A 20,987-nucleotide genomic window follows, 5' to 3' on the forward strand; every position below is an offset into this window, starting at 1 on the left:
GTGCATGGTAGCCAATCAGCTTCTTATGCCACGTACACACGATCTGAATATTGTAGGAAAAATGTCGTCCAAAGAAGAATCGTCCGATAATCGGATCGTTAGTACAGGGCTTCCGTGAGCCGAACATGACAGTTCATCTGATATTATTTAATCGGACATGCACGGAAATTTTCCTCGTACGATACCAGATCGTACGATTTTCGTTTGGTCAGTGCAGTTGTCGTCCGAAAATACAACACAAATACATTACAACACATGACATCACTTCAGATTTTTTTTTCTGTCTTACGAGGAATATCGTGACTTTAGCAACCTATTCGATTTCTACTTGCGACTAGTAAACGGAAAAAGTCGGACAATCTGTCGTCTGATTTTCGGATCGTGTGTACGTGGCATTAGTTCAACTTCTTCAATTAAGCTTTGACAATAAAACCTGAAGGCTGATTGGCTTCTATGCAGAGCTGCACCAAATTTTGCACTCTTCAGTTTTAGTAAATCAACCCTATAGTCTTTATTTGAGGAATTGCAGGTAGAATGTATGGGCTTATGACAAGCTAGGCCAGAATCACAACAAAAGCTTATAGATTGCCAATCTTGTACATACAGAACAAACATGAACTTTGAAGCACATGCAAAAAGTGGAGATCTGAAAAAAAAAAGAAGTTATGCTATCCTATAGCGAACATTTAAAAAGGTTAAAGCATATAAATATTGTGGATAATGTGAGTATCCACAAAATGTAGAAGAACAACGTTTCATCCGAGGAACAAAAGCACCTTGATATTTTATATATATATGTATATATATATATAAAAATATATATAAATCGGGAACCATTACAAGTCCGTAAACGGACTTGTAATGGACAGACGAGCGGAGCGGACGTCTGAAAGGGGCCTTAAAGTTCAACTGTCATGTTTCATAGGCACAAGGGAGGTTCAAAAACAACTGGTTATTTTTTTAACGGACATGAGGTTAGCTATGTGCTTGAAAATAGTGGTCTCCATTATGCAACTGTAATAACTGTAAATATATTCTGTTTTGATCTTTCCCTGAAAATGTCCTCTATTTATCCATGACTAAATATTATAGTTAGATATAAGAGTGCTTTCATACTCGCAACGCCCGGGCATCGGCGGTAAAGCGCCGCTCTTTTTAGTGGCACTTTACCATCGTTTTTGCAGCGCATTTCGGCCGCTAGCAGGGCACCTTTAACAGCCGCTAGCGGCCAGAAAAGGGTTAAAAGCGCATGTAAAGCACTGTTGCAGCAGCGCTTTGCTGACGGTTTGGTGGCGCTGCCCATGTATTTCAATGGGCAGGGGCGCTTTAGGAGCAGTGAGTTCACCGCTCCTAAAGCACTGCAAAGAAGCTGCTGGCAGGACTTTTCTTGACGCCCTGCCATTGCAGCGCCCCAGTGTGAAAGCACTCAAGCTTCCACACTGGGTTTGCAGCTGAGGCTTATTTCAGGCGCTTTACATGCGCTATTTTCAGCGCTAAAGCACCTGAAAAAGGCCTCCAGTGTGAAAGGGGTCTAACAGCTTGTTATTTGCTATTTATCAGCTTCTATATAAAGACTCCATACACATAATATGTATATAAAAGGTTGTAACTTAACTTTATATTTCTATAATTAGATCTGAAATATTGGCTTCGTTCTTTTGAACAAATGGTGTTTTTTGAATCAGACAAGAATAACATATTTCAAGTTTACTACGGTCATGGACCATTTGTTATTAGCTGTCATTACAGTCGCCAGATGTTATTATTGGTATAAATTACATATTCTGAATTAATAAAAATTGTTATGTAAAAGAGATATTTGTTCCTCATTATTACCTAACTGAGTTATACAACTGACTACTGCTGATGAAATATCTGACAGTTCTGCCACATGTGGAAAACTTGTCATTACTGACAACTGGTGACAATCCATTGCATGATGGGCAGCCATTAAACTCTACAGTGTAAAAGTGAGACCATGGCTATAGCCAAGCTGCTATGTCTGTAATGATGTGGAACTGTCTACTTTTCCCTGAAAGGGCTAAGTGATGGCTCTGCATGATCCATCACTCGGTCTACAGTCCCCTAGCAATAAGTATGAAATGACTAACAACACGAGCAGAGAGATAATTCAAATACTTTAACAGCAAATATTAAACAAATGCAGTGAAAGTTACACGTATGTGTTATTGAGTATTGCAAACCTTAGTTCTGCTTAATTTGATTTAAATAAATATTTTTTGTGACATTCAGACACCAAATATGTAGGGCAAGCCTATTTTTGCTACTCCTTTAATGCTGTTAGAAGTAACATGTAGTTCTGTCAGTGCTCCTCAACCGACATGCAAATGCCCTGGGGAGAAATGCGCCTGGAGATTACATTAAAATTCTGCCAACTTATTATAGTGTCTGTGCCATGCTGACCTGTATTATGTACCCACCTTTCCATTATTATCTATACATAATATTTCAACAAACTTCCAATGCTCCTGTGAGCTTCCATTCAATTATGGATTTAAAATCTGTCAATATTTCAAGACTATGCATAATAAATAAAGTTATTTTGGAAAGTGTAGTTCTCAAAGTGTTGGAAAAAAACAACTAGTAATACTATGGGTCTTACTTTACCTGGCGGTGCAATGACTGCATTATGTAAAGCAGTATTCCACAGTGGACTTTCAATTTACACTCTCACATAATAAAAACTATATATTTTTTTTGATTACTGCACTAGCTGGCCTCAAAAACCCCCAAAAGTCCTGCTCCGAGTCATGTACACTGAAGCAACACATCAGCCAATAAACAGCTGCCAGCCACAACAAACAAAAGACGAAACAGGTTTTTCAGCAGTGTTTGGAAAAAAGGTAATTATTGTATAAGGAAGGTCCTGAAGGTCGTGAATTCTGGGTAACATTAGACATTCAGCAATACTATGACCTTTATAATAAGTATCAATTGAACTTTAGGGCCAGTTCACACCAGACGCAGTTCTGTACAGTTTTGTGTGCATTTTTTCTGCACAAAATGCATGCACAGTGTTTTCCATGTATTCCAATGGCTCTAGTTGGCTGTAGTTCACACAATGCAGTCAGTTTCCTGTGCAGAATCTGACCGGAAACTGACTGCATGGTGTGAACTAGAGCCAACTAGAGCCATTGGAATACATGAAAAACACTGTGCATGCATTTTGTGCAGAAAAAAAGTAGCAGTACTGAACGGAACTGCGTCTGGTGTGAACTGGCCCTTAGTGTAAAAAATATACCTTAAAAACATGAAAAATAAATATCACAAAAATATTCAGAGATTTTGGATATGCTACAAACAAGCACACAGTATATTTTTACACATAAAGACACCTGCCTCAGTTAGTAGCATTCAGTAACAAAAGCACAATCAAATCTCAGGGGGGAAAAACCTGGACTCCAAGAAAGGGATTTTATGGTGAGAACAGACATAATATTTTCTTTTTCATCCATTGAGGGACACAGGAAGTCATATACTGTCAAGATATTCAAAATTAGTCCAACTGTGGGATGAGCAACAGCAACGATCACTAACAGACCCAACAAAAGTAGTACCTTGAGAATGTCTGTAGCCCAAGAGATCCCCAAGGTCTGAATTGGATATCGGATGAGGCCAAACCCCATGCCTGATAGGAAACACAACAGACACAAAATCAACTTTATACAAAAGATAAAAAAATGGTCACCAATCAGAGAGGAATGGCAAAACGTGGAAGGAACCATGGATCAAAAAATAAGCTGCGCGACCCAACAAAAATGGGAGGAACAAACAACTAATTCACATTTAGGGAAGAAAAAATTCAACTTGATGTGGCTAACAAGGAATGAGACCAAGTCCCTAGTAGGAACAGGTACCAGACAAGGAATCAAAGAAAAACATCTGTGTGAAAGGAAGACAAGCTAGTCAAAGTAGGAAGACCTTAAGCCCATACTAACCTGACCCCATAAGGGTCAAGAAATGAGAAACGCCATGTGTAGAGACAGAAACACTGTTGGGACAGACAACAACCTCACCAAGCAGGATTTACTAAAGGAGAAGCCGCCTGGAAAAGAAGTCCTGCAGAGGATAACCTCATCATCTACAAGGCAATAACAACACGATATCATAAAGAAATCTTCAAAGCCAAGAAACATCATTTTTCTATGGCGATTAACAGCGCCCTAAACCGCCCCCGCGAACTCTTCAAGATGGTCACCCAGACCATGAATCCAGGATGTCTTGAAGTCCCCAACTCAGACACCCAAGAGTTCTGCAATGAACTATCGGATTTCTTCATCAACAAAATTGAAAGAATCCGGGAAAGCATTATGCAAAACAATACCCCCCTCAACCCCACCGTCAATCAACCACAAAACACCCACAGAAACGCTCTACAATCAACAAAGTTCACTCTGGAACCGATCTCCATCGATACCACAAAAAATATCATTGGTGCTTTGCGGAACAGCACATCGCCCAATGATATCATCCCCACCAAACTGCTGAAGGAATGTGCCGACATCCTGGCACCACCCATCACACAGCTTATAAACCAGTCATTTAAGGAAGGCACAGTGCGAACTCTTCAAGATGGTCACCCAGACCATGAATCCAGGATGTCTTGAAGTCCCCAACTCAGACACCCAAGAGTTCTGCAATGAACTATCGGATTTCTTCATCAACAAAATTGAAAGAATCCGGGAAAGCATTATGCAAAACAATACCCCCCTCAACCCCACCGTCAATCAACCACAAAACACCCACAGAAACGCTCTACAATCAACAAAGTTCACTCTGGAACCGATCTCCATCGATACCACAAAAAATATCATTGGTGCTTTGCGGAACAGCACATCGCCCAATGATATCATCCCCACCAAACTGCTGAAGGAATGTGCCGACATCCTGGCACCACCCATCACACAGCTTATAAACCAGTCATTTAAGGAAGGCACAGTGCCATCCCTGTTGAAAGAGGGCACAATCCAGCCCATCTTGAAAAAACCTAACCTGGATCCCAAGGACCCAACTCACCGCCGTCCCATAACAGGCCTAAATGTTCTCTCCAAGATAATGGAGAAAGTAGTGGTACAACAGCTGCAACAGCATCTAGATACCCACAATCTACTGGATCCATTACAATCAGGCTTCCGTCCCGGACACGGGACTGAAACGGCCTTACTCAAAATATGGGACGATGCCCTCGAGGCCGCAGACGAAGGAGAATCTTGTCTCCTGGTTCTGCTGGACCTAAGCGCAGCCTTTGACACGGTAGACCACAAACTGTTACTGATGCGACTAGCCAAGGTAGCAGAAGTCGCAGAAGGTGATTTACCATGGTTTTCTTCCTTTCTTGAAAACCGATCACAAACAGTTAAATTGGGTTGTTTCACGTCGGAAAAGCGCACGGTGTCATGTGGAGTCCCCCAAGGATCCCCCCTGTCACCGGTGCTTTTCAACATCTATCTTCGCCCTCTCTTTGATATTATCAGTAGCCAAGAACTACTCTATCACTCTTATGCAGACGATACGCAACTGTATTTTCGCATCTGCAACAAAAAGGATCATCATCTCAGTTTAGAGAAATGTCTCTCTTTGATAGAAAACTGGATGACTCAGGCCGAGTACTCACGACCAAACATGTTCGCTCGAAATGTCCGACGGGCTGTTTCCGGCGTACAAGGCTGTTTTTTCATTTGGCCCGCTGGCTTGTACACACCAGCGGACGATATTTCCCTGCGGACCTGAACGCGTGCACGTAATCCACGTTTGACGTCACTATAAAGGGAAAGGCCAAAGTCAATGGCGACGCCCTCTGTTCCGCTTTTGCTAGTTACGGCTTTGCTCGTGTTAGTGAAGGTTTGGTTAGAGCTGATTCGCGCTTCTCGGTCTCCAGGCTTTAGCAGGTAGTATTTTCTCGTTCAGTGCGTGTGCTTGTGGGTACGTAGTTGGCATTCGGGTACAGGCGTGCAGTTCGTTCTGCTTAGCAGATTCGTACTGTGCGTTCGTATCTGTGTGTCGTGCGTTCTTTGCAGGTACCGCTGGATTTGATTGTGCTTTCTGTTGGAGTGTGTTCTTGACTGACCAGCCGGCCGGTTTGAAGCCATGATGGAGCAGCAGCGTCAATTTTCGCGAGTTGGTGCTGTTTATGGGATGGCTGCTGGATATGTTCATTATTCCAGTACTTTGGCCAGAAACAGGGGGCGGAGGCGTTTCTGGACCAAGAATTGGTTGCGCCAGCGTGACCAGTTCTCTCATATGCCTCTGCTTAGGGAACTCCAGGAGAATAATCCTAATGACTATAGGAATTTTCTCCGCATGACGGACCCCGTATTCAACCGTCTGCTGGATCTTCTGTCCCCCTATATCACGAGGCAGGACACTGTGATGCGCCAAGCCATCACGGCCGAGCAGAGGCTTATTGCCACGTTGCGGTACCTGGCGACTGGGAGGAGCCTGCAGGACCTCAAGTTCTCGACAGGCATCTCTCCGCAGGCGCTTGGGGTCATCATACCGGACACGTGTGCTGCCATCATTAAAGTTATGCACGAGGAGTATATGAAGGTAAGTTTCCTCATTTTAACCTCACAATGTGTCTTTAATAATGTGGCAAACTAACTTTTTATTTTATTTCCCAGATATGCTGTGTGTTTAACTAACGTTCCCTTTTCTCACTATGCATGTTGATATCAGCTTTTACATGTTCTTTTTATTTTGGCCTACCTGCATATTTTGATCTTACCCAATATTAACCTGTCCAGCATGCTATCTTCGGGCCAACCCCCACCATGCCACTTTTTTTATTTTTTTTGTTTTCTAAAAAGAGTTTAAACACCCCCCACCCCCCCTTCAAAGTGTTTTTGTCCCCATCAGAGGGCTGTGGAGTCTCTTATTAATTAAGTGGGCCTATCTATTTGTGCCCCGAAATTCTCCCTTCATAATTTGCAAATGCTATTTTAAAAATGTAAAGTTGCACAAGGATGCTTGTATGATTATGTTTGCAATGTTTATGTGCCAAAGTACTAAATCTCTTTTTTTGTTTGTCCCCACAGCTACCCTCCACACCACAGGAATGGCAGTCTGTGGCTTCCCAATTTGCCGAGCGGTGGGATTTTCCAAACTGCGGTGGAGCAATAGATGGGAAACACGTCCGCATTGTGCCCCCACCCCACTCTGGGTCCTTCTATTATAACTACAAGGGTTATCATAGTATTGTGTTGATGGCGGTGGTGTCGGCACAGTATGAGTTTCTATATGTGGACGTAGGGAAGAACGGCCGGATGTCAGATGGGGGAGTGTTCGCACGGACTGATTTCTATGATCGTCTCCAAACTGGTGGTCTGGCATTGCCACCAGATGAAGATAATGTGGAAGGACTTCCGTTTGTGTTCCTAGCGGACGAGGCTTTCGGCCTTGGACCTCACCTAATGCGGCCTTTTCCCCAGAGGACCCTCACCTCAGAGAGGAGTGTGTTCAATTTTCGGTTGTCCAGGGCTCGGAGGGTAGTCGAGAATGCCTTTGGGATCCTCAGCAACCGGTTCCGCCTGTTCCTGACATCGATACATTTGGCGGAATATAAATTGAACACCATTATATTTGCCTGCTGCATTTTGCACAATTTTCTACGCAGGCACTCCCAGACGTACCTAGCCTCCATGGGCTCTGAGGCAGGACTACCCTCAGAGAACATTCCTGGCCTGGACACTGGTCGCACTGGCTTGGCCCCCCAATCTGCTCGTGAGCTACGCGACAAATATGTTGAGTACTTCATGGGTCGGGGGGCCATTGCTATGCCAGATCATATTTCTTTCTAATTCGGCCCCCAAAGAAAGGAATATTCTCACAACTAATAAATAATTAGACCATTGGACTTTATACAGTTGTTTGTCATTACTGCTTTTTCTCTATTTTTCTGTCTTCCAGGTTATCTCCAAAAATAGTGCACTTCTAGTGCCAGATTTACTTACTCAGATGTATTAACTAACCACATTTGCACATTATTCACTCATCTACTAACTGGGTATTCAGTCTAGAAATAAGAAGCCACTCATTTTTCTGCTTTTGATGTCACATTTTTTTTTTTTTATTTTAGTCATTTTTTAACAAGAAATGTGTATTTTTAGGCAGAAAACATTTCCTGCAAATTTTTGTAACAAAATATTGGCTTTTAATTATTTATTTTTTTGTCTTTATTGACAGTGATTAGCAATAATACTGATCGAAACACAATGTAAGAATAATTTCACTGAAACTATACGCAAGAATTTTTGGGCTTGTCTCCTATATATCTATCTCTAGAGATATATATAGATATATATATATATATATATATATATATATATATATATATATATATACACACTTCTAAACATAATTTTTTTAGACTTTGGTTCAAAATTAAAGTTCTTATTTAGTTTGGTTTTCAATAACCCAGACTAATTTATGTAGAAATTTTTTGGGTTATTTTTTATTTTCTAATTTTTTTTGGGGTATTTGTTTCGAAGACATTTATTTACATTTAGAAATGTTTGTGTATTGTTTTTTATACAAAACATTTTTTGGCTTTGTATTTGTTTGTGTCTAATTTTTTCAACAAGATTTTAACACAACACAAATTTTTTTATTATTTTTAGAAAAATTAGTTAACTTCTTTCTTTAGGTGAGATTTCTTGTTCGTTTTGTGATCTGAAACTGGAAACATTTACAAACCAAAAAAGATCAACACCAAACAAAAATTTAAAAAAAGAACAGCAGTCAGTCATATGGATGGTGTGCTTTCACACTGGAACACGCCAACATTTCTAAATGCACACATTCAGTGAAAACTCGCCAAATGTCATTGGTTAAACAGACAAATGGCCACATGTGCTATCTGACATCATGGGTGATCAATGTCTGTGTTTTGTGGGAGCAAACCCTTCCTCTCAACTACTTGAGGATCGAGGAGGGGTTTGTACCCACAAAGCACAGACAATAGATAGTCTGTGATGGCAGATAGCACATATTGGCACACTGTGTGTGCATTTAGAAATTTTGGCGTATTATAAAGTACAAAAATTAAAAAGGGTTTTGTGGGCGGGGGATGGGCGGGGGATGGGCTTCTGTGGTTCAGTCTTTGACACGGCCCATCATGTCAATGATATTTTTGTAATTTTGTTCGATGACTAGCATCCTTTGTCGCATGTTGTCCATTTCCGTGCTACACTCTGAAATGACATTTCGCACATTCTGCTCCATGACTAGCATCCTTTCCCGCATAATGTCCATTTCCGTGCTGCACTCCATTACTTGCTGTACAATTATAGAAGCACTTGCACGTGAAAAATGTGATACACCATCTTCATCCCCTAAAAAGAAACAAATTGGCATTCAAAATATGTAAATAATTTCCAGCCTATCTGCATATGTTTGGCCCTATTAATATAGGGGTGACACTGACCTGATGGCCTGATAATTTCCACATCCCCAATTTCTTCATCTTCTATCACTCCTCCTTCTTCCACCACCTCCCCATCATCTTCTATCACTCCTCCTTCTTCCACCACCTCCCCATCATCTTCGACTCCTCCTTCATCCATCAATCCACCTTCTTTCAATTCGCCAAATTGTTCTTCCGCCACTTGCCCTTCATCTGCTATAAATTCTAAGTCCAAAATTACTTCTTCCTCCTCTCTTCCTTCCTCCTTTCTTCCTTCCTCTTCTCCTTCCACATCCTCTTCTCCTTCCACATCCTCTTCTCCTTCCACATCCTCTTCTCCTTCCACATCCTCTTCTCCTTCCACATCCTCCTCTCTTCCTTCCCCAGCCTCCTCCTGCTCAACATGTGGAGGTGTTTGATTTTGCGGGTGTCTGGCCCTCTCTGCCTCCTCCAATTGCTGGCGTCTTCTTTCCCCTATAAGAAATAATAAAAAACAAAAGGTATACTCATCAGCACACAGATATTGGATATCATAAATCGCACACATTGCATAGACGATACATTTATGATGATTTTTGGTTGTTTATTCTTTCAGCAATCCTCCATTTTTGGCGTAGTTCTAGGCCAAGCTCTGATCCTGCCCCTTTTTTGCAAAGAAGTGACACACATGGATATCCCCCCAAAACATTAATTCTCGTCGACCCTCCAAATAAATATACTTTGATTTTTGAGACACAGGTGCTTTGCATTTCAAGATGTTAAAACATCATCTTTATTTGCATTTTGGAGAATGAATCTTGTTTGCCTGTCACATTCACTCAATTTAATTTCTGTGATTTTGCTATTCAACAATGTTGGAAAACCAAGTTTGGGGCCAGTCAGCCATGTCCAGGTGTGTTGTTCCTGGAGTAACGTCACATTTTTGCAAAACAATGTCATATTACGCGTGTTTACTATTTCACAAAATTTGGTAAGGGTTGTTATTTGACATAAACACAATACAGTATCTACACGTGTTCAAAAGTACAAGCAGGCCAAGGAGGCAGATGTGAAAAAATACATGTCAACACATTATTGCAGACATTCCCCCCCCCCTTAAATAATATGGACTTACTTTTACGCAGAATTTTGAGTATCTTCTTCATGTGATGTGGCTCCCTCAATTTTAAATCGGACCAACGCTTCCGTAGTTGCTCCTTTGACCTGGTGACACCAAACATTCTCCTCATTCTCCTTGCCACCTTGTCCATTATGTGTGACTTTCTACGGTTCGGTGTTTTGTAGGGCCCACATTCACCATCATAATCCTTCCTCCTCATGATGTAAACCAACTCCACCATTTCTTCGAACGCCATATTAGTGGCTTTATATCTTTTAGGCCTGGATCGGGACGGTCCTGCCTCTGTCCCTTCACTTGCGCCATGAGAGCTCCGTGCCCGCTCGTGTGACATCGCCATCTTTCCTTCCCACAGAGATTAGGGGCGTGGAAACGAGGAAATGTCCCGTCAGGGGCGGAGATGAGGGCGGGGATTCTTGCATATGCGGAGTGTCGCGAATGCCAACAACGTATTGACGTAGGTTACGCGGAGAATATTCGCGCGATTCCAGAACCTACACAGTTAACGCCATATTTACTTTTTCAATTGATTAGGGGCATGGCAAAGGTGACGAGGGCGGCGTTTCATACATACGCGGAGTGGATAAAAGGCGCTTGACGTGATTACGTAGGTTACGTGTTAATTCAGCGAGTGTAACAAACGAGGATTTTGAGAGAGGCAGGTAAGAAATTTAAACATGGGATCAGCAGCGGGCTCTAAAATGTAGAGCCATGGGATGGGGGTTTGGTCTGTTGGTTGCACAGTTTTATTAAGCTATTATGTCTCTTGGATACCAGAATGTGATTTTCGTACCCAAATGCTTTTGTAGACATCACAAAATAGAGAGGTCAAAAATGCTGTGACTCATTATCAATTATGTAGGGTGTATTCAGATCAGGCCAAGTATTGTTCTGTGTTGGTTGGACAGAGGTCATTAGGAAGTTTCTTTCATGTAATCAATGCTGAGGGGCAGGATATCTACACATGCAATAGTGCCTTGATGAATGCTGTCATTTGTAATAATTGTGTATGGTTGTACATTTCTATTATTTTCTGCAATGTAACCAAAGGGGCGGCATGTATAAAAAAAATGTTAGCTAAAACCAACCAATGGGGCAGAGCTGGCCAGCATTTTCTAAACAAGAGACACTGTGTTTGTATTTCTATATAGGTACTACTTTTTAAACAACATATTCTATCAATGTAAATGCTGAGGCTTTTTTTAATTGTGTTTTTGGTTTCTTTTTATTTTTTCAATCTAGAATAAAAAAGAGTAAATCATAATTTCCCAATGGATCTCCTGCAGACCCAAGAGATTATCCAGCACTTGCTGGATAAATTTAGGGAAATGCCCATCCTGTGGGCTTCAAAGCAGCCCACCTACCACAATAAGGACGTACGAGCGGCAGCACTTGAACAGCTAGCAGCATACATGAGGACATGGGTGCCAGAATGCAGTGCCAACATGGTGAAGGATAAACTTGCCAACCTCAGGGGCACATATAGGAGAGCGTACAAAGCTCACCAAAAGCAGCTAAGATCTGGAGCAGCAGCAAGACCACCAAAGGAACCCAAGCTGTGGTATTACAACCAGATGTCATTTTTGCGGGATCAACTGGAAGGCAGGCCATCAATGTCAAGTCTGAATCCCAACCTTTCCTCCACGCTACCTCCCAGCGGGACTTCCCCAGATCACCACAGCCCTGCAGAGTCAGATGAAGAGGGCCTGGCTGACAGAGAGGCAGATCTGCGCCTCTACGATGATGAGGTATAGTAGTTTCATAACTATTTATGTAATAATCTTAATTATTGTTTGATTCTTGACTTGATATTGGTTAATAAAATACAAGCTGGGAAGTAAAAATCTAAAATCGTGGGCAAACAAATAGGTGTCAGGGATGACAACTGCAGGGGTCAGAGGGTGAGTCTGTTTTCAAGTTTAAATTCAAGGCAAAAAATAAGATTCAAGCATGAAAATGTGAGTGAGTATATTCCTAAATATATTACAACATGTCCCTTTTTTTTACACAGGAAGAAGAGACCAGCCAGGAGGTGGCAGATCCTCTCCTCACTGTCAGCCAGGACGAAGGGGTCAGTGGCAGCCAGGAGGAGGCCGGGCCCAGTGGCGTTCAGCAGCTCCCCAGGACAAGCACCACCAGCCAGGCTCCTCCCCTTTATATTAGGCCACCAGGCCGTAAGAAGAAATTGGGGGCAGTGGAGGAAGCCAGCCTCAAAATGATTCAGGAGGCGAGTGCCATCATGAGGGCCCCCCTCAACCCCACTGAGGCCTACAGTGCCTCCGTGGCACATGATCTCAATAAAGGCACGGAGGAGCAGAGGCAATTGGCCAAGGGCATCATCAACCAGGCCCTTTGGTGGATGCAGAGGGAGATGCTGACCCCAGACACTGGGCTATGTGACCCGGCCCGGCTTGCTGAACATCATACTCCTGCTGCCACATCATCCCCACCTGCAAGGGCCCAGGGAAGACCCGCTGTAAGGCAGCCTGGAAGGAAGGTTGCAAGGAAGAGGAGACGTTGATGCCCTGCCTTCCATTTGATCCCCCACAAATGGCATCTTGTTTGGACTACCACAGCTTGGGTTCCTTTGGTTATGTGCTGCTGCTTCAGATTTTATTTTGTGTGCTTCCTGAGGTTGGCTAGTTTATCCTTCACCATGTTTGAAATGCAAGTTTGCATGTATTTTGCTAGCTGTTCAAGTGCTGCCATTCTGTTTTTGATCCTTTTTATAATTTGCTCAAATAAAAGCCTTTTTGTTGATTTGAAAAACGTGCCTATTGTTTGTAATACTGTGGGTATTATTTTAGGCATCAAACATTACAAACAAATAAAATGTTTAATCTAAAATATTCACTAACTCATGGGGGGGGGGGGGGGCATTTGGTGTGCCAACATGGTAGACAATTTAAACAACCTTCAAAATAATCCAGTTAAATATACAAACAAAAGCAAAATCAAAACTATTTCCTATTAAAATATTCTAAATGGTGACATAACTATAAACACCTAAATAAAGTGGGAAAGATAACCATTAAACATTAAAAGCAAAAAATTTGAAATGTGGAGGACCACTAAAAATATGATACGTCGGGCCAATAAAAGTTTGCAAAAATCTTACTACATCACAGCTAACAAATGTCACTTTTCAGTATGGAACAACTCAGTTGAAATAACATGAGCTAAATAACTGATTAGTTATAGCAAGAGAAGAATGAATAAAACGACGGCATCAAGCGTTGTTTATTGTGTGGTTTGCTTCAGTGTTCTATTGCTAGAATTAATCTTTCTATTGACGAATGTGCCATATCCCAAACAAACGTGAGTTTTACCTGAACGAGCGCTCCCGTGGCCTCATTTAGTCTGAGCATGCGCGGGGTTTTTGTACGTTGGTTTTGTGTACTCACCACCAAACATGTCCGTTCGGACAGGATTTGAGCGGACGGTTTTAAAACAAGTTTGGAAATAAATGTCTGCTGAAAAACGGCCCGGCGGGCAAATGTACGGTGAAATTCTGTACGCTCGTAACTACACACGACCAAACATGTCTGCTGAAACTGGTCCGCGGGCCAGTTTCAGCAAACATGTTTGGTCGTGAGTATGGGGCCTAAGAGTTATCTTAAACTCAACAGTTCAAAAACAGAACTCCTTATGTTTCACGCCAGCCGAAAGAGTCAACTGGCAACAACCTGGACACCCCCGCCCATTCTGGGCCAAATCATCACCCCTAGCTCCAAAGTCAAAAGTCTCGGGGTCATCTTCGACACCTTCATGACAATGGACGCACAAATAGGGTCAGTAGTCAGCGGAGCGCACCATCTGTTGTGCCTACTACGCAGACTTATTCCATTTATCCCCAAAGAAGACGTAGCAGTCGTGGTGGGAACAATCGTGAATTCCAGACTGGACTATGCTAACGCCCTGTACCTCGGACTCCCAAAGTACCAAATCTCCCGTCTGCAAGTCGTTCAGAATACGGCCGCCAGACTGGTGACTGGGAAAAAAAAATGGGAATCAATCTCACCTTCGTTGAGAACCCTTCACTGGCTGCCAGTAAAAGACAGAATTGCATTTAAAGCACTCTGCCTGACACATAAGTGCATCCATGGGAAGGCTCCGCAATATCTTTGCGACAAGATAGAACCTCACAATTCGAATCGCGTTCTGCGATCCACCGACCAAAATCGGGTCAGGGTACCAAAAACCAAATACAAGTCCAAAGGAGAAAGAAGGTTTGCTTTTCAGGGTCCTAGACTATGGAACGCTTTACCAACCAGCATTCGGTTGGAGGAAAACCACCTGACTTTCAGAAGACGGATCAAAACTCTGCTCTTTTGATGTCATGAGACACGAACAACTAGCGCCCAGAAGCGATTCAGTTCGCATGCGCCTCGCTTTATAAGTTTTTCATTCATTCATTCATTCATTCATTCAATCTATATATATAAAACTCAACGTGTGTGTGTGTGTGTATGTATGTATGTATGTATGTATGTTCCAGCATCACGTCCAAACGGCTAAAGATATTAACATGAAACTTGGCACACATGTTACTTATATGTCAGCAACAAACATAGGATAGGTGGTTTAACCCTTACCCACCCCCATTTGCCATGGTCGGGGTTTTTCTTTAAAGTCCCATTCAACTCTATGGGAAATACATGTTACTTCATAACTTTCAAACGGCTGTAGATATTTCGATAACACTTGGTCACATGTTACTTATATGTCCACTTAAACTATAGGATAGTTAATTTATCCCTTAACTACCCCCATTCGTGAGGGTCGGGGTTTTTGTTTAAAGTCCCATGCAAATCAATGGGAAATGTATGTTCCCACATAACTTCTGTACGCCTGGAGATATTTCAATAATACCTGGTACACATATTACTTATATGCCAATAAAAATATATGACAGTTACATTAACCCTTACCTACACCCTTATATAAAAGATGGGTATATTTATATTACTATGATTTTCCTCCCCAAAAGGTTAAGATAGGAAGACCGGGCAACGCCGGGTATTCAGCTAGTTGATTATAAACAACAACCTACAAAAGGGTGTAAAATTGACTTCCGAGTCTGATAGAGAACCCAGGATTCGATCCCCTGAAACCAACATGACTGAAGGGATAAGGTGCATGAAAACACCCCCAACAAGGGTAGGTGGAAGTTAGAACTTAATTCTAAACTGGTAAACTGGATTGCCACTATGATGGAGATGAGGTTAAAGCTAAACACCTTCTCATCAGCAAGCAAGAGGCACCTCTAAGGGTCCTCTAGACAGCAGGCCTAAAAGGGGTCTTGCTAAAACAAAGCAGTAACATTGATGGAATAAGGAGAAGTAATCTTCTCAGTACAAGTCCTGAGACAATGTTTAGTTGCCAATACCCTATTAACATTTCAAACTATGCATGAATAATAAATAATGCACCTACTATAAATAAATTCTGTACCCCAAAAGGGCTTATTTGCTGATCAAACATTACATTAAACATATACTTCATATGGAATTGACAAAATATGATCCTTTAGTGACAGAATGTCATTCTAAAATAATACCAAAACCCCAATGTACTGAACTCTGATTTGATTGCAATGCCCACATGAATTAAAAATATTCTTGCGAGGCATTTAAAACAAGATTACGGAATCCCTGAACTCAGTTCACCATTTTAAGATAATTTGATGATTTTAAAATATTTATAATTTGAATACCTTTTTTGACCACATTTGTATAGGGCTACTGCATGAGTACAATAAGGGCAAGGAATTTACAAATTATTATTTGACAAAGGAAATTCCATTTTTGGAGGAGACAGAAAAGATAAGTCTAGCAACCTATGCAGATTAAAATGAATAAATGCAAAAGTTAATACAAAACTTTATTCATCTATCATTTACATATTTTGAACACACAGTAGCCCAACCAAAGCGGCTCAATGCATGTAAACATTTTGTTTGTATCATCAGAGCAAAACAAATAGGTGAAGTGCTGACCTCTAGTGGTAAATATTATAACTCCCTTTTATAAGCTTACTATGCATTCATTTCCAGCAAATTATGCAAATACACATTCCCTCAAGCCAAATGTGGCCAATTGCTAAAGACAGTCATATGTTGTAAGATGGTCTTAGTCAAAAACAAGATTGTATACACCGATTGTCTCTTGGGGATCAGGAAGGAATTTTTGCCCTGCTGGAGCAGATTGGATTATGTTTCTTTGTTTTTTTTTGCTATCCTCTGGATCAACTGTGGGTATAGGATTGTATATATGGGATTGTAGAATTATTTTTCCCTCCTATTGGTTGAACAGGGTGGACTTCTGTCATTTTTCAACCAGACTAACTATGTAACTATGCATAACTGTCCAATCACTAAATGCCCCAAAATCTTCTGGCCAGTGGCCCATAGATATGAAATTTCCAGCAATCCAGACAGATTGGGCAATGACCATTTCATATCATCCTAAAAGATTTAAAGGAACTGCAAGCACTGAATACTAAACTGTAATGCTAATTAACATGTAATAATTTTGGACATTTCCAGAAGAAATTCCATGCATGTGATTGAGTATTCTTTGTAAAGTAAAGTTTTACCTCATTTACTAAGCTTTGGAGCAAGTGCACTTGCAGTGCATGGTATATTTGCCTTCAGTAAATGAACCCCAGTGTGTTGCTATGGGTTGCTGCACTTGGCATATATTCACTACATATTCATCTGCACTACAATTAAGCAATACATTACTAGATCTGTCCACCCAGGCTAAACAATATATCCTTCCATCCTCTAGCACAAGAATCGGGATTGGAAAATGTGTGTCATTATAACTGGCAACTATATTTCGTTTACAAAAACATCAAACTAATAAAATGTACATGCTGACTGGCTGCAAGGGACATCATTACCAATGTTACTTTCACTTATCACTACATATCACTATCACTACATATCTTAATCAATGAGAACAAACTTTGTTTTTGTAAATTAAGATTACACTGATCAGCCATAACTTTTTGACCATTAGCAGGTTAAGTAAATAACATTGACCATCTCAATGCAATGGCATCTGAGAATTGGTGGGAGTAATAAGGCAGCCTATAAACATGCTGTCCCTGAAGGTAATGTGTTAAAAGCATTAACCTCCCTTATACTGTAGGCCTGTAATTCTTAGGAATAACTCACTTAAATCTGACCAAACAAGAGTCTAGTAGGCATCCCGGGTATGACATTTTTTTAAAAACAAAATTATAAATTATAATATAATAATATATAAATAATATAAAAAATTATAACAAATAATAATATAATTATAATAAAAATTATTCAATAATGTAATCAACTCAAAATCACTGAAATTTGCTCAGTTGCAGAATTGTTGCTGTCATTATTTTTTTTTTTTATGACGAATTTCCCCACAAATCGCTATCGCACAATTCTGCAAGTGATTATAATTTATTATCGCTGTTTTCTAGCTGCTCTAAAACCATTTTTGACAAAAAGGGACACTTTTGGTTGCTATGGACAATCTACAGTTTGCAGGGAGAAAGAACAGTTTTTATTATATAAAAGTACATGTAGGACACTGGGCAGAGCACTAGGGACAAGGGGGGGGGGTGTATTTTTTACATACAGTACTGTAATCTATAAGATTACAGTATACTGTATGTAATGTGTTTGTTTACGTTTTTGAATTTGGCGCCGTTCTCCGCTCCCGTGCGTCGTAACGTCGTAGGGAACGGAGATCAGCGGCACAGGAGGACACTGTGTGAATCGAGCGAGGTCCCGCTCGCTCACACAGCGCGGTGGCATCGCTGGATCCAGGGACAAGGTAAGTAACTTTGTCTGTGGCTGCAGCAAGGCAAGCCCGAGTCTGACTCGGAGTTACCGCTTTTGGTATAAAAATCTCACCCCGAGTCAGACTCGGGAATACCGCTAGGAGGGTTAAAAAATGGGCATCACAGTTTGTTGTGTATGGAGCTGCGTAGCCACAGACTGGTCAGGGTACCCAACCAAAATGCATCTTTGAGTGTTTCTAACTTATCCAGTATTAGGAGGGAACAAAAAACAACTGATACATTGGAAACCTGGTTACAAATACTACACCGGGGAGACTGAATGGCGTCATTTTCTCTCCCCAGCGTGTTAGCTGTGGAGCTCTTCTTGCTCACAGGTCTGATTGGCCAGTATCTTCTTATCCAGGAGGAATTATCTGATTGAGATTCCTGCTTTTTTTGTCTATTGGATTTAAACTACCACCATAGGTAAGCAGCACTCTATAAGCATGCAATAATACTTTTATATACATACTTGCTTCTCAAACTTATGGGGCCATTATTGTATTGTATTTTTCATTTAGACCTTATATGACGCCATAGATATTGGATCCTTGATCCTAGTCTCTGAAGACAGGTTTGGTGAACCATTACATGATCTTAGAGGCGGATTGGATTAGGAACTTTTTGACAGCGCGGTGATCGCTGGGGGATGGATGCACTTGTAGAGGCATTTATGAAGTGAGTTTTTTCTGCTTTCTCTGTTTTCTCCTTTTCTTTGAACAATTTTATATTTTGGATATGATTGGTTTCTAATCAATTTATTTTTCTTTACCCAGATTAAAAAGACACAATATGATATCCCTGAGGAAGATCAAATTGTAATGATTGTTTTGAAATGCGTTGGATGAGCCATTTTTCCAATCTATCCCCGTAGGGGAATTTTGTACTGTGGCATTGTGTCTTTTTGTCATTTATATGCTTGTAACATTTCTTATATGTGATATTGTATTGTCGTGAAATTTTTCTACTATTTTGTACAATAAATTTAATAATTTTTATATATTTTTTTGATTATTAATGTTGCCCACATAATCCCAACCTTAGAGGTTTTCATATCCACAAATACTACAATGACATCATTCCAGTACAACAATCTGAACTTTAGATTTAGAAGGAAGTCTCATGTTTTGAGGTCACTATTAATTCTGCTGAGGAATTTGTGACACAAGTAAAAAACAAATATCAGATATGTGAGCATCATCATAAATGTAGATGTAGTAAAAATACACAATTGCAAAACACATATAGTGAATGAAATATGTACTTTGACATGTGAACAAGTAGCCTCATCGCTTGAACAGACACCTCCTGATCTTTGTCCAAAGTCATTGATATAATGCGTTCCTAGGAGACAAACATAAACAAAGACTAAATATAAATATATATATATATATATATATATATATATATATATTTATATTTAGGAATTTTTTAATCCAGACATACACAAAATGGAAAAAGTTTGCTGGTAGAGAACAATAAGGCTTCTGAAAATTAAGAAATGTAACATAAACAGAGGAAAAATATCAGCTCTTTCTGCTTCACTAGTAGGGTCTGGTGCTGTTTCTATGGGCAAATACTGTAGCTATGTAAGACAAGGTAGATAAAAAAAAGCAAGATAAATACAGAAAAAGAAAACACAAAGTTTGATTGCTCTTTGCAGTGATGAAGGATTAGAACACATAAAGTATCTTAAACACAAGGCCCACGGGCCGAATATGGCCCGCCAGGCCTTGTCACGTGGCCCTCCCCTGAAACCTGTACTCTGTACATAATGCACTCCTGAACCCTGCACTCTGGTTAGCTCATCCTTACACCCTGTACTCTATACATAGCGTGCATGAACTTTGCACTCTGTGCACATGGCACCCCTGGAGCTGCTCTCTGTACATAGCGCAACCATGAACCCTGCAATCTTTACATAATGCACTCCTGAATTCTGCAATCTGTATATAGCGCACTCCTGAACTCTGCACTCTGTATGTAACGCACTCCTGAACCATGCACTCTGTATGTAACGCACTCCTGAACCCTGCACTCTGTATGTAACGCACTCCTGAACCCTGCACTCTATACATAGTGCACCCCAGATACAACCAGCCCTTTGAGAGCAACCATACTGCTTATGAGACCCACAATGAAATAAAGTTTGACACCGCTGGGTTAGAACCTCTGTCAGGTTTTCAATGCTAAATCATTTACTTTCAGTTCCTGTACAAGATACATGGGGGATCAAAGGTACAGGAAGGGATGGGAAATCTCTTGAACCTGAGACAGCTGGATGCTTGATGTTAGAAGAGTTGGGAAGATTCAAAACTTCTATGAAGTTTTAATGCTGTCTGTACCTTTCTGTCCAACTGACTCCCATGTCTTGCCTTGGTCAGAAAACAATTAGGAGGAAATCTCCCCAACAAATTCACAAACAGAAATAAAAGTATCTTGCGCTGTCAAGGTTTGCATTGTCATGTTTACATCGTGAAATGCCAACCAAAATTGGTATTTCTAGTTTTGGATAGTCTAGGGAAGGTGAGAGCTTTTGTCAAAATTGTACAACTGTCTACATCTCCATTACAGAGATTTCAACTCACTTCCTTCTGTGAAGACACAGAAGGA

At 40.8% G+C, this 20,987-nt stretch overlaps 1 protein-coding gene across 10 annotated transcripts in view; it reads right to left on the minus strand.

Annotated features, from left to right (window-relative positions):
• LOC120926401 (cohesin subunit SA-2-like) overlaps positions 1 to 20,987 on the minus strand; it is a 112,352-nt gene that overhangs the window by 49,096 nt on the left and 42,269 nt on the right. For all 10 annotated transcript variants that reach the window (XM_040336281.1, XM_040336280.1, XM_040336282.1 and 7 more), the window contains one exon: positions 19,639 to 19,718. In XM_040336281.1, coding sequence (XP_040192215.1) covers positions 19,639 to 19,718 — 80 coding nt within the window. The remainder of the gene's footprint in view (positions 1 to 19,638; positions 19,719 to 20,987) is intronic.

The sequence above is a fragment of the Rana temporaria genome, chromosome 2 (assembly GCF_905171775.1).
Source record: "Rana temporaria chromosome 2, aRanTem1.1, whole genome shotgun sequence".
NCBI lineage: Eukaryota > Metazoa > Chordata > Amphibia > Anura > Ranidae > Rana > Rana temporaria.